Source organism: Rhinoderma darwinii, chromosome 3, assembly GCF_050947455.1.
Source record: "Rhinoderma darwinii isolate aRhiDar2 chromosome 3, aRhiDar2.hap1, whole genome shotgun sequence".
NCBI classification, from domain to species: domain Eukaryota; kingdom Metazoa; phylum Chordata; class Amphibia; order Anura; family Rhinodermatidae; genus Rhinoderma; species Rhinoderma darwinii.
The window spans coordinates 249,721,099-249,736,074 of record NC_134689.1 but is presented as its reverse complement, the minus strand read 5'-3'; the positions used below and the strand labels follow the sequence as shown (position 1 = coordinate 249,736,074).

The 14,976-nt window shown below is 41.3% G+C and overlaps 1 protein-coding gene across 4 annotated transcripts in view; it reads left to right on the top strand.

Moving 5' to 3' along the window:
- The window catches only part of TLN2 (talin 2), a 218,796-nt gene that overhangs the window by 126,533 nt on the left and 77,287 nt on the right, over positions 1 to 14,976 (top strand). For 3 of the 4 annotated variants that reach the window (XM_075857700.1, XM_075857698.1, XM_075857699.1), the window contains 9 exons: positions 7,985 to 8,098; positions 9,254 to 9,362; positions 10,928 to 11,136; positions 11,521 to 11,619; positions 11,706 to 11,873; positions 12,764 to 13,058; positions 13,323 to 13,489; positions 13,588 to 13,716; positions 14,652 to 14,765. In XM_075857700.1, coding sequence (XP_075713815.1) covers positions 7,985 to 8,098; positions 9,254 to 9,362; positions 10,928 to 11,136; positions 11,521 to 11,619; positions 11,706 to 11,873; positions 12,764 to 13,058; positions 13,323 to 13,489; positions 13,588 to 13,716; positions 14,652 to 14,765 — 1,404 coding nt within the window. Of the gene's footprint in view, positions 1 to 7,651; positions 7,891 to 7,984; positions 8,099 to 9,253; positions 9,363 to 10,927; positions 11,137 to 11,520; positions 11,620 to 11,705; positions 11,874 to 12,763; positions 13,059 to 13,322; positions 13,490 to 13,587; positions 13,717 to 14,651; positions 14,766 to 14,976 lie in introns of those variants that run through there. The other variant, XM_075857701.1, reaches the window with a different exon arrangement.

The window sequence follows — 14,976 nt, the reverse complement described above, 5'->3', positions numbered from 1 at the left end:
TGGGTTCGCACACACTATTTGCGGACGTAATTCGGGCGTTTTAGCCCTGAATTACGTCCGAAAATACGGCTCAAAAGCGGCAGCAGACATCTGCCCATTCATTTGAATGGGTTTTACGATATGCTGTGCCGACGGTCATTTTTTTTACGCGCCGCTGTCAAAAGGCGGCGCGTGAAAAAGACGCCCGCGTCAAAGAAGTGCCTGTCACTTCTTCAGACGTAAATGGAGCCGTTTTCCATGGACTCCATGGAAAAACAGCTCCAATTACGTCCGTAATGGACGCAGCAAAAGACGCCTGCACATGCCATTACGGCTGAAATTACGGTGCTGGTTTCTCCTGAAAACAGCACCGTAATTTCAGCCGTAACGGACGCTGCCGTGTGAACATACCCTTACTTTTCACACATTGGGACAGATGTATTCAGATTGGTGTTCCTTCTTAATCTCTCATCATTGTCTGAGAGCGATCAGGAATATTTAAATGGCCCACTCAGACCTGAGGAACTAGAGGAGTCGGTGGCATCTATGGCAAATAATAAGTCCCCGGGGGCAGATGGCATCCCCAAGGAAATATATTAAAGGTTTAGTGGATTTTACTTCCCAAATTATTGACTGTTTTTCAAGAAGCTTCTGTAGCCGGACATCAACCCTGGACACTGTTGGAAGCCATTATAGTTGTCTTACCTAAACCTGGTAAAGACCCTCTTTTACCAGACTCTTATAGGCCCATCTTGTTGCTCACTACCGATATTAAAATTTTGGCCAAAGATTTAGCTATCCGTTTATCCAAGGTAATATCCACTATTGTTGTTTCTGTCAATCTGGCATTATGGTGGCTCTAGCTACAGCTATAAATATTCGTAGACTGTATTTAAATATGCGAGTCCCCATTTATATCTCTGGCAATAGAATAATATGCTCTCTGGGTGACATTAAGGCTTTTAATAGTGTGGAGTGGCTGTACCTTTGGGAAGTTTTGAAGATATTTGGCGTAGGGAACCAATTTATTTATTGGTTACAACTGTTGTACGATAGGCCTACGGCCAAAGTAAGAGTCAATGGGTGTTTAACGGATTCTATCATGTTGATTAGGGGCACAAGGCAGGGTTGTCCTTTGTCTCCCTGCTCTTTGCGTTAGCTATTGAACCCTTCGATGCTGCTTTTCGGGCTCATACTGGTTTTCGTCTTGGTGATATGGAGGAGACCGTGGCGCTTTACGCAGATGATGCTCTTTTATTCTTAGCTGATGCGCGGAGATCTTCTATGGATGTTATTGCCATTTTTGGAGGGTATTTTGTATTAGCGATTAACTGGTCCAAATCTATGCTCTGTGCTACTGCATTTGTATATTATCCACAATGATGATATTTATACACATTTTGGATTGCAAGTTGTCACATCAATTAAGTATCTAGGCGTGGTAGTATCTTGTCAGTTGTCGGATTACGAGAAATTTAACTTATCCCCATTGATGCCCTTATCTCTAGTGTGTTGTGTAAACTTGATCTAGATGATTTGGATGTCACAATTACTTTATTTACTACATAATGCATCGGTGTGGTTACCACTTCGGTTTTTCATCAGGTTAATAGATGCTTTGGAGAATTAATCTGGGGTGGTAAATATCCCCGCATTAAATTGGAAACTCTTCAGCATCCTAAGACAGGGGGGGGGGGGGGCTGGGTTGTCACTTCCTAACCCTTGGCTATACTTTCTAGCAGGACAATTACAACAATGGATGGGAAAGTGTGGATGTAGACCCCAGAGAATTTTATTACGAGAGTTTTTGGGACGAGAAATCTTTTTATATGAGCTGTTGGAAGCAAACAAATTCAATTTATCGCCAACTCCGTTCCCTACTCTGAGACTTATACATAAGGTGTGGTGGAAGGTGAGGGAGATTCAAGACTTGAGGGCACTACCCAGTATACAGCTATATGAGATACTCCATGGCTGTTGTTTAATTTGTCAGCTAAAAAATATGGGCACATGGCAAAATGCAGGACTAAAATGTCTTCTGCAGATGGTTAATTCTGTAGTGCTTCACTCTTTTGAACAGATACAGGGATTATATGTAATTCCTACTGCGGAATTTTTAAAATATCTTCAGCTGGGACATGCCTTTATTGCAGATTATCCTGATGGTTGTACTATTAGTAATAGAATTATAAGTCTGATAGAGACGACTACTAGTACATCAGGAGTCATGTCTAGGCTTTATTCGGGTCTCTTACATCTAGTACTGGATAGATATCCAGTGAGAAGTAAGGAAAGATGGAAGGCGGAGATGGGACCACTGGAGGACAATCAATGGAGGGAAATCCTCGAGAGAGCGAGTACCCCAGTTATCTCTGAGCGAGCCCCATAGATTATCCCATTTATATTTGTTGCACAAAGTATATAAAGCATCAAAATTCTTATTTGACATAGGGGTTAGATTGGACTCTGTGTCCATGATGCAAACAAGCCTCATCGGGTTTGTTACACATGTTCTGGTCTTGTCCAGGATTGGGGGCTATTGGCGTGATGTAATTCAAATTATTAATGAGGTCTTCCAGGTTTATGTAGACATGACATGGCTGGTATGTGTCCTGGGATACGTGAAGGATCTGACTACCACGGAGCCTGGGAAATTGGCGGTTGCCAAATTGTTATATATGGCACCCAAACTTAAAGAGCAATATTGGATAAATATATGGAGACAAGAATTTAATAATAAAGTTATTTGGCTTCTCAACCTGGAGAAAGGAGTATATAGGAAAAGGGTGGACACTGGTCAAGTTTGAAAAGGTCTCCCTGGATGGGCAATTCTAACTTGGCTTCCAGAGAATTGACAAGGTACCCCATGGGCCTTTTGTGAGAGACCTATATAGAGTTTGGCTAAATTTGACCGATGTGGACTTGGTGGTTGTGGGATCCTCCTCTTTAATTTGTTAATTAGATGTTATTTTAACCCTTTAAAAACGCATACTTTTTTAGTTTTTACATTTTTTTGTTTTTCACTCCCCGCTTTCCAAGAGCCATAACTTTTTTTTTTTTTTTCAATTGGGTGGTGTGAGGGCTTATTTTTTGCAGGGGGAGTTTTAGTTTTCTATTGGTACCATTTAGAGTACCAAATAATGTACTGGGAAGCGGTAAAAAAAAAATCTTTGTGGGTTGCAATTGGAGAAAAAACTCAATTCCGCCATTTGTTTTTTGGGTTTTGTTTTTACGGCTTTCAACGTGTGGTAAAAAGGACAACTTTACTTTATGCTGCGGCTCAATACGATTACGGTGATACCAAATTTATATAGGTTTTTTTTATATTTTACTACGTTTACATAGGAAAAATCTATTTGTTAAAAAAAAAAAAATGTTCTGTTTCACCACAGCCATAACCTTTTTTTGGTCGATTGAGCGGTGTGAATGATCATTTTTAGCAGGACGAGCTGAAGTTTTCATTGGTACTATTTTTTTGTACATACGATTTTTGATCACTTTTTATTTAAAAAAAATGTTGGCGCTAAGGTGACATAAAATGAATGATTCTAGTTTTTTTTTGTTTTTTTTGTAAGCTGTTCACTGCGCGAGTTAAATAATGGTATATTGTAATAGTTTGGACTTTTACGGACGCAGCAATAGCAATTTTGTTTATTTTTTTTTATTTTTTTACAATGTGCTTGGGGGAAAATGGGAAAAAGGTGTTTTTTTATTTTTTTTAATTTTTTTATAACTTTTAATGTTTTTTATTTTTGTGCGCTCCTGAAAAATGTATTTAACTTTTTATACAACTTTTTATTAGAATACACTTTATTGTAATTTTTACAGGCTTCTGCGAAGCCCTGCCAGAGCCGTGGCTTAGAAGCAGACAGAAGGCCCCCGGGCTGCCACAGCAACCATTGGCGCCTCCCGATCGTGTTGCGGGGGGGTCAGTTGGGGTGTTCCTGGCCGTCAGAACAGCGTGTCAGCTGTGATACACAGCTGACGCCTGCAGCGTATGGAGCGGGCTCAGAGCGTGAGCCCGCTAAAAAACATCACCCACCGCTCCATGACACTCATTTTAGTGATTGGTCGGGAAAGGGTTAGGATTGATTCTGGGATTGGGATGGGGAACTATTTTGAAATAGGATGTTCAAGGGCTTTTGACAGTTTAGACATACTAGAGCTGGGCGATTATGAGCTTAATAAAAAATCATGATTAATTGAACATGTAACCTCGATTACGATTAATGAACGATTATTCTGGCCACACCCCTCTTGCATACTACACCCTCTATTTACATGCAACGCCATTGAATTAATATTTATACCCTGAGCCTTATGTAAATTACTATATATAATATACCCCGTGACACTGCCCCCACACAGTATATTGCCCCACAGTGCTCCCCTCACAGTATAATGCTCCCCATAACTGCCCTCCGCACAGCAAAATGCTTCCATAACCCCCTCCGCACAGCAATATGTCTCCATAACTGCCCTCCACACAGCATAATGTCCCTATAACTGCCCTCCACACAGTATCATTCCCTCATAGCTGCCTCCACACAGTATCATGCCCCTTATAGCTGCCTCCACACAGTATAATGCCCCCAAAGCTACTTCCACACTGTAATGCCCCCATAGCTGCCTCCACACCGTATAATGCCCCCATAGCTGCCTCCACACCGTATAATGCCCCCATAGCTGCCTCCTCACAGTATAATGCCCCCATAACTGCCTCCACACAGTATAATGCCCCCATAGCTGCCTCCAAACAGTATAATGCCCCCATAGCTGCCTCCACACAGTATAATGCCCCCATAGCTGCCTCCACACAGTATAATGCCCCCATAGCTGCCTCAACACAGTATAATGCCCCCATAGCTGCCTCCACACAGTATAATGCCCCCATAGCTGCCTCCACACAGTATAATGCCCCCATAGCTGCCTCCACACAGTATAATGCCCCCATAGCTGCCCCCACACTGTATAATGCCTCCATAGCTGCCTCCACACAGTATAATTCCCCCATAGCTGCCTCCACACTGTATAATGCCCCCATAGCTGTTCTCCACACAGTATAATGCCCCCCATAACTGCCCTCCACACAGTATAATGCCCCCATAGCTGCCTCCACACAGTATAATGCCCCATAGCTGCCTCCACACAGTATAATGCCCCCATAGCTGCCCCCACACTGTATAATACCCCATAGCTGCCCCCACACTGTATAATGCCTCCATAGCTGCCTCCACACAGTATAATGCCCCCATAGCTGCCTCCACACAGTATAATGCCCCTATAGCTGCCTCCACACAGTATAATGCCCCCATAGCTGCCCCCACACTGTATAATGCCCCCATAGCTGCCCCCACACTGTATAATGCCTCCATAGCTGCCTCCACACAGTATAATGCCCCCATAGCTGCCTCCACACAGTATAATGCCCCCATAGCTGCCTCCTCACAGTATAATGCCCCCATACCTGCCTCCACACAGTATAATGCCCCCATACCTGCCTCCACACAGTATAATGCCCCCACAGCTGCCTCCAAACAGTATAATGCCCCCATAGCTGCCTCCACACAGTATAATGCCCCCATAGCTGCCTCCACACAGTATAATGCCCCCATAGCTGCCTCAACACAGTATAATGCCCCCATAGCTGCCTCCACACAGTATAATGCCCCCATAGCTGCCTCCACACAGTATAATGCCCCCATAGCTGCCTCCACACAGTATAATGCCCCCATAGCTGCCTCCACACAGTATAATGCCCCCATAGCTGCCTCCACACAGTATAATGCCCCCATAGCTGCCCCCACACTGTATAATGCCCCCATAGCTGCCCCCACACTGTATAATGCCTCCATAGCTGCCTCCACACAGTATAATTCCCCCATAGCTGCCTCCACACTGTATAATGCCCCCATAGCTGTTCTCCACACAGTATAATGCCCCCCATAACTGCCCTCCACACAGTATAATGCCCCCATAGCTGCCTCCACACAGTATAATGCCCCCATAGCTGCCTCCACACAGTATAATGCCCCCATAGCTGCCTCCACACAGTATAATGCCCCCATAGCTGCCCCCACACTGTATAATACCCCATAGCTGCCCCCACACTGTATAATGCCTCCATAGCTGCCTCCACACAGTATAATTCCCCCATAGCTGCCTCCACACAGTATAATGCCCCCATAGCTGCCCCCACACTGTATAATGCCTCCATAGCTGCCTCCACACAGTATAATGCCCCCATAGCTGCCTCCACACAGTATAATGCCCCCATAGCTGCCTCCACACAGTATAATGCCCCCATAGCTGCCCCCACACTGTATAATGCCCCCATAGCTGCCCCCACACTGTATAATGCCTCCATAGCTGCCCCCACACTGTATAATGCCTCCATAGCTGCCTCCACACAGTATAATGCCCCCATAGCTGCCTCCACACAGTATAATGCCCCCATAGCTGCCCTCACACTGTATAATGCCCCCATAGCTGCCCCCACACTGTATAATGCCTCCATAACTGCCTCCACACAGTATAATTCCCCCATAGCTGCCTCCACACTGTATAATGCCCCCATAGCTGTTCTCCACACAGTATAATGCCCCCCATAACTGCCCTCCACACAGTATAATGTCCCCATAGCTGCCTCCACACAGTATAATGCCGCTATAACTGAGGACGCAGATAAAGTTGAAACCACAAAAAAAAAATATCAAGGAAATCGAAATGCACAAGATGATGACGTCTGTTAATTGCGCTGAATTTCGGTTTTGGTTATTTTACGATTAATTGCCCAGCTCGAAGACGTACTATATCTGTAGAAGGCTGATGATATATCATATCTATACTTGGTTGTGACCACTAATATGTGCTGCTACGTGTAACTTTTGATCGTATGTACACGGAATATACCATTGCAATACATGATTTTTGTATTACAGTAGCATGGAAATGGCGTACATGCCAAATATGGTGCTTGGAACTAATGCCATTTTCTATGCTTTTAAACCATAAAATTGGTGTAATTACATCACAGTATTTTGTATGGAATCCCCGTTGTCCAAATTTGATTTGCAATGATTATACTTTCTCTTCTGTGCAAGTGAACGTTTCTCTGTTACAAAGCGCTGCTGCTCACTTAGGCGTGATCTCATGCTCGATGAAGCTGATCACTTGTTAAATGACTCCAAATCATGCAAAAGTAAACACACCCTCAGACATGTCCGCTAATTAGTATCAGGATAGCCACGAGTACTCCACATGAACTCCGCTCAGCTCATTGAACTGGAATCAATCCAGAGATGCTCCATAGGCAATGTGAAGGCATTTCATTGGCCGCACAGCAAAAAAATAATATAAGTTGACCTAAAATTGGCACCTTAATGTAATAATTAGTTCTTCACTTTTTAGATTCATTACTACTATGCAGCTTTTTTTCTTTTTGGTTCATCAAAAGTTTTCTGTCTATTTATGGATCCTGTTGTATGTGCTGGCATTCGTGTCGAATCTGCCACTCTGTCTGGGGAGTAAAATCCTAGTTGCAGGATGCCGCCCCCTCACATGCCCCTCTGTACACTTGTGCCCATTTTATTTGTAGCAGAAAACATTGAATCATTTTGTCTCGGTCTGCGGCTCATTAAATGCCTTGTTATGCTCATCCGTTCATTTAATCACATCCCAAACTGTCCAGCCATATGTCACTGCTAATTACCAGAATTGTCTCCTAACCTACTTTCTGTTCGTTTTCGAGGCTGCTGGAAAATATTTGCAGTGTTTTGTAAGGATGTGTGCACTGCTGGGAGAAAAAGCCGCGTCTTCCCTTTGCTTTTGTTCAATGGCTGCATCTGCTATTACATCTATGAATGGATGGAGCTTTATAGACCGGGTTTATGTGTTTTCATATATGTAAATGTGTGTGCCCTCAAGATATTCATGTATCTCATTCTTGTACAAGGAAAGAGATGTCGGTATGTGTATCATATTCATTTTTTTGTCTTCTCTTCAGACATCCGCTCAGCAAGCTCTGATGGGGACCATTAATACCAGCATGCATGCAGTTCAACAGGCACATGATGATCTGAGCCAAGTGGACAATCTGCCACCTCTAGGACACGACATGGTAAGAACCTTATAATGTTATCTCTGCATTTATACTGACAGTTTGTTTTATTAGGACAACTGAGAATTAATGTTTGTGTCCATCCACCTGTCTGTGTAATTACGCTACTTAGAATTCATGAAACGGTCACTACATATATTCGATGGAAAGCCGTTTAGTTAAGTGCAGTACAACTCGGGTTTAGTAAAAAGCAAACATCATGCAGCTTAGAGTGGCCGCAAGAAAGTGATTTTATGAAACGTTTAGATTACTCAGCGGTTTGAAGACTTCATCTCAATGTTCTACATTGACGGAGATCTGAATATGTCTTTCAGCTAGGGAAATCTGAAAAATGGTAAGAAACATTGATACCTGGCTTGCTGTAATAAATTAAATATAACAAATCTGACAAACTACAACATCGAAACTGATAAAAAAAAAATGGCCTAGAAACCATGATCTTGGCTTCTATTCTGGCACAAGCAACATGGACATTTTCATCAACCCAGAGAAACGCAACATTTCTTCATGGCATTGCTCCCTGTCAGAGCCCACAGACCTATTGCTGCAATGAAGTAATGGTGGGGTTTTTACTTTTTAAGTGAGAACGTTGTGGAGGCTACCTGCATTTATAGTGTTTGTGTGACAGCGTCATTATTTTTTGATTTATAATTAAACCAGTAAAAAGATTTGGAGTTTTGCATTTATTTGATTAACTATAGAACATCTGTTAACATCGTGGTTACATATTTATACTTTGTAGCTATAGTATTTTATTCATTATACTCAACAGATAGAACGTGAACCTTTAAAAGGGTTTTCCAGGACTTAAATCTGATGGCCTCTCCTTAGGATCGGCTATCAATTTTTGTTCGCTGGGGTTTCGACCCCCCAAGGATTAGCGTTGATCAGCAGAATGAAGGCTGCGGCATCCCCTTTATTGCTTGCACAGTCATAGCTCCGTACATATGAGTGCGGCTTCAGCTTCGTTCCATTTGCTTGAATGTTCCAACACATCCAACAGATGAGCCGATGATCCTGATCCCCAATAAGATGGAAAAACCATTTGATTCGAACAATGTGACTGTGTATCATACTAGGCTAATCTTCTGTGTTTTTTGTATCACCACGGATTTTGATGATACAAATATATTATGTTTGACATTTGTTTTCTAGGCATCTAGAGTTTGGATCCAAAACAAAGTAGATGAATCAAAACATGAGATCCACTCGCAGGTGGACGCTATCACTGCAGGAACCGCATCGGTCGTGAATCTGACTGCAGGTACTATTATGGTATTTAAATACCTTGTTTGTGTCTACATTTTCACTTTGTTGAATGTAGATTCCGTAACAATTCTGAATGAAGCTACTTTTTTGCTTGTATGTATGTATGTATGTATGTATGTATGTATGTATGTAGTATTCCACATTACGGAGTTCAACAATGGAAGAACTTCCTGTAGGCAGCAGGTCGTTCTATAATGAAATCACATCGGAGAAGATGATCCACTCTTATTTTAAGTGCATTATTTTATTGCTGGTGTGCCTTTCTTTCAGCCTGTTGGTTTATTCTTCTACACTGTTAGACTACATGAATGAAATGGGAATTATGTTCTACAAAGAAAGTGTATTTCTTGACAGATGTACTACCATGTCATGTTTTTATTTTGTACATAGAAGATTTGGATTACAATATGTTGGCTGCATATTGTGCCCCACTTTTTAGCATTTATCATTATTTTTGTAGCAGTAAACACACAATAAAACACATCTTAGGCCCCATGCACACGACCGCAAAAAACCTCCGTTTTTGCGGACCGCAAAAACGGAGCCGTTCACGTTCATTGAACACTGACACCTTTCCGTAGCACTACGGAAGGGTGTCAGTGCCGTGGAAATGTTCCGGGAATTATGGAACATGTCCGTTCTTTCGCATTTTGCGGGCCGTGCTCCCATACTTTGTATGGGAGCACGGCCCGGAAATGCGGCTGTCAGTCAGCGGCCGGCCGTGCCCGCAATCGCGGGCCGTGATTGCGGGCACTGTCGTGTGCATGGGGCCTTACATAACATTGCCACCACTTCATCAAGTTTTGTGCTCCTTACTGATAATGGATGGATAACCTTCCATTATTTATAGATACTTGTTATGTTGACCAGTAAGTGGAATCATTGATGAAAATAAGAGCCGAGAGTGTTAAACAGGGCAATACAGTGAAAGAAAATAAAAATTTTCCACAAAAACTTACTATCTTACTATCTTGTTGAGTATGTTTGCTAGGGAAATAACTTAATATACAACCACATTCTTAGTTCACCACACCTCTATATCTATGAATGTATCAGTCGTTTCAGCCGTGGTTACTGCTTGAAAACCTTTGTTCCTCCGCATATCCCTGTTTACAATAAGCAGTTTGACATCGAGCGCCCGCACTGTTTCCTTTGTGTCATCCTCTACTAAAAGTCAGGGAGTTGAAGACGGTGGGTTTGGCTACTTCAGGTGAATGCCTCGACGATCAATGGATAATATTTAACCAAGACATTTTAGATTTGAGTATTTTAAATTCATTTAACTATAATGAATACCCCTATAACTAGTGTGTAATTGGAGTCACTATCCCAAAAAGGGATTTAAATACAAAATACTGAAAATTCAACAATCGCCTACTAAATCCCTGGAAAACATTCTAAAATAAAATAATTCCCCTTCCTCTTTACTTAGTGTCAAGTAACTATAAGGAATACCCCTATAACTAGTGTGTTATTGGAGTCTGATGCACATCATTGAGGTACCCACTTTTTATCAGTGGTCTTGCACGTGTAAGATTATTTTCATCCTTTTTCTTCTAGGGGATCCATTGGAGACGGACTACACAGCTGTGGGATGTGCAATTACTACAATTTCTTCTAATTTAACGGAGATGTCCAAGGGTGTAAAACTGTTGGCTGCTCTGATGGAGGATGAGGTTGGAAGTGGAGAGAAATTACTTGGAGCAGCGAGAACATTGGCAGGGGCTGTTTCTGATCTGCTTACAGCAGTACAACCATCTTCTGGAGAGGTAGGCCCTCAAAATTCCAAAAAAACAATAAATTTCTCTATAGGGAACTGAAACAATTGTAAAACTATGCATTAGGGGTCAACGTTTTACCATGCCATATAGATTGGTCTTGTTCTACTGTAATCTGTTTACAACAGACCACAATTGATATAGTTTTATAACTATTAAAGTTATCTTTTTGTAAGCAAACTTTATTCTAATTAATAAACATATTCCTTTTGGAAAGTCAATAGTTATTTCTAATCCACAGTCTCTTGAATAAATTATACAAACAATAATAATATATCGGATACCCAGTAAATAAGAGTAATGCAAATTTTTCCCATAAGAAAAATGATGGTGTCAAAATGTATGTTAAGTATAAATGTTTGCCTTTCCTTCTAGCCCCGTCAGACTGTTCTCACTGCAGCAGGTAGTATAGGGCAGGCAAGTGGAGACCTGCTACGACAAATTGGAGAGAATGAAGCGGATGAACGGTTCCAGGTAAATATGAAATATTGAGATAAATGATGTGCTGCTTCCTATAATCGCCTCCTCTCTAGCCCTCCTCTTTGTGTACTATATTCTAGGATGTGTTAATGAATTTGGCAAAAGCTGTAGCCAATGCAGCGGCCATGCTGGTCCTGAAGGCCAAGAATGTGGCACAAGTAACTGAAGACACCGTACTACAGAACAGAGTGATTGCTGCTGCTACCCAGTGTGCACTTTCTACCTCCCAGTTAGTGGCATGTGCAAAGGTGAGCCATCCAGTGCATATCTTTAGTATATGAAAATAATATATATATATATATATATATATATATATATATATATATATATATGTATATATACATACATACATACATACATACATACATACATACATACATACACACACAATCAATAAAGAGCATAGACTCTGTTAAAATTGATGCTTTTAGGTTTCCGTGATTTCGTTATGTTTTTACAGCAAGAACAGCACTGTCTGCAGCACTATTTTTGCCATTGTATATACCAGAACTCCAATGGAAACATTACAGACCCCATTATTAATGGGGTCTGCTAGGCATAGCATAATAGCTCTGATATAAAAGGAAGGTATGACGCCAATGTGAACAGAGCTTTAGTTTCCATCAGTAGTGATAGGTAATTCAATATGGTTTTGCATCAGATATAGTTCTGATGTATCGGTTTCTTTTATTGTTGACTGAATACTTTTTTGAGGGCCAATAAGTTTAGAAGTAGCCATACTTCCTTAGGGACTATGTAATTAATGTCATTAATTTGGGTAGCAGAACATTGCTGACAGACATAGATAACTGTCAAACAGCTGTAACTAACAAGCCACAGACATTTTAACATCCATTTTGAAGGATAACATTTCAAAGTATCACCCACTTTTTTTTTCCTCTTTAACATTCAAATGACAGTAAAATTGGTTGAGAATAATTCTTCTTACCGCCTGCGACAGTGTCCCTTCTAACCCTCTTTTTATTTGGACACATTTATAAATCTGCTCCTTTTGTTTCTTGTTGCAGTATAGATAATCTAGTTGTATTTTTTGTATTTATTTTTTTATGCAAGCCATAAATTACCATGGATTGCTGATATCATTTGTGCCAGGCTTCATTGTTCATCTCTGTTGTAGGTGGTTAGTCCTACTATTAGTTCACCTGTATGTCAAGAACAACTTATTGAAGCTGGGAAACTGGTGGATCGCTCTGTGGAGAATTGTGTGCGAGCCTGCCAATCCGCCACGGAAGATATTGAATTGTTGAAGCAAGTCGGCTCTGCAGCCAGTGTTGTCAGTCAAGCCCTTAATGACCTTTTACTACATGTCCGCCAGTTTGCAAGCCGCGGGGAACCTATTGGCCGCTATGACCAGGCAACAGATACGATCATGTCAGTCACCGAAAGCATATTCAGCTCCATGGGTGATGCAGGTTAGTTCCCCTAATATGTAAATGTATGATATTCATTAGCAACAATTGACTTGGAATTTATCACACGAGCTGTATATTTATGTACCCTTGTAAATAAATGTTGTTTATTATGGCTCCTTTTAACTGTGTGATTTCAATGTTATTTTTGTTACCTCATTTTGTTAGTACTACGTTGAAAGCTTACAAGCTCAAATCTAGATGTTCTTATGGGAGATCGACATTTTGGAATATACATTTTAATTGCACAGTTATATATATTTGCAGGAGAAATGGTGCGGCAAGCACGTGTGTTAGCTCAAGCAACGTCTGATCTGGTAAATGCTATGAGATCTGATGCAGAGGCCGAGTTGGATATGGACAACTCGAAAAAACTATTGGCTGCTGCCAAGCTACTAGCTGATTCAACTGCACGTATGGTGGAGGCCGCAAAGGTAGGTGGATAAGTAAGGCGTGACTATTGCTGGTGTAAGATATATATATATATATATTGCTGTGTAGCTAGAGCTAATAAGATCCGTAATACTTGCAGGGGGCTGCTGCTAACCCTGAAAATGAAGATCAACAACAGCGGCTTAGGGAAGCAGCAGAGGGTCTGAGGGTGGCTACCAATGCAGCAGCCCAGAACGCCATCAAGAAGAAGATTGTTAACAGGCTTGAGGTAAATTACTTTAATCTTCCTGCCACAAAGAAATTTTTTTAAAAGTAGAAAACATAACCGGAATCAAGAAAGCTGAGTTAATCCTTTACATAGTTTTACGTTTCAATAACAATGGAGGGCGCAAAATTGGCAATAAATTACTCTGCAACCTTTGTTTCCTGACCTCTAAACTGAGGGAACCATGGCTGCTTGGGGATCAGTGTTTGTCACATTTCTATAAAGTGAGACATACGCTTTTAATAATGAATTTCTATGTACTGCTACTTCTAGATATTACTTCGTATAGTAGACTTGTATTTTTGCAGCACCGCTGCCTGAAGTCCGTGTTCAGTTGTAACATTATAACGTAATATAAATGTAGACGATTACATTTGCTGTTTTATTGCCCTTCTAAAATGTTTTCTTCAGACATCAGTTTTCAAGCCATGTATTATGTAAGAATTTTGTGCTTTCATAAATCCCTTTGTCTAATTCCCTTTTTGGGATAGTTGTCCGCCCTAGTGTGCAAGCAGCACAATGTGTCAGCAATCCCTAAATCAAGTATCCCTGGGAATAGACCATTTTATGTTACACAAAGATTCTGCTCAATCCTTTTTAAATATAGGGGTTTTATATACGATACAAAAGCCCTGGTTCTGCAACGAACATTTCCAAAAATAATTGTCTAATTTTTCTAGTTACATTTTAAAATAAAGTCATCATTGAGGTCACAACATCTTTCACTTCAATTTCATAATAGGAGGTAAGTTTTCCCACAAATCTGTGTGCGTGCCCTACACCATAAGAAAATGAAATTAGAAACACATATTTTAATGGTTGAGGAATTTCCCACAATTGCTATAACTTTTACTTTTATGCTACACTCCATTCCTTCTTTGATCACTGCTCTTTTCCTGTCATTTGTGTCTAATTCACTCTCCTCTTTATTTTTGCAGGCTGCCGCAAAACAGGCCGCTGCAGCTGCTACCCAGACCATTGCAGCCTCGCAGAATGCCTCAGTCTCCAACAAGAACATGGCAGCTCATCAGCAGCTGGTTCAGAGCTGCAAGGTAACCGAGGGACCATTGTTACGATCACCAATGCACTTGTAGGAATATCATTCCTACAAAGGCTTTTGTATCATCATGTACTGTAAATTGGTTCCAGAATCTTGAAAGTTAGTTATGTCCATTCTGGTTTAGGCTGTGTTCACATCAGCGTCGCTTTCCGTTGAGGGGTTCCATTGGAGGTTTCCGTCGGGGAAACCCCTCAACGGAAGGG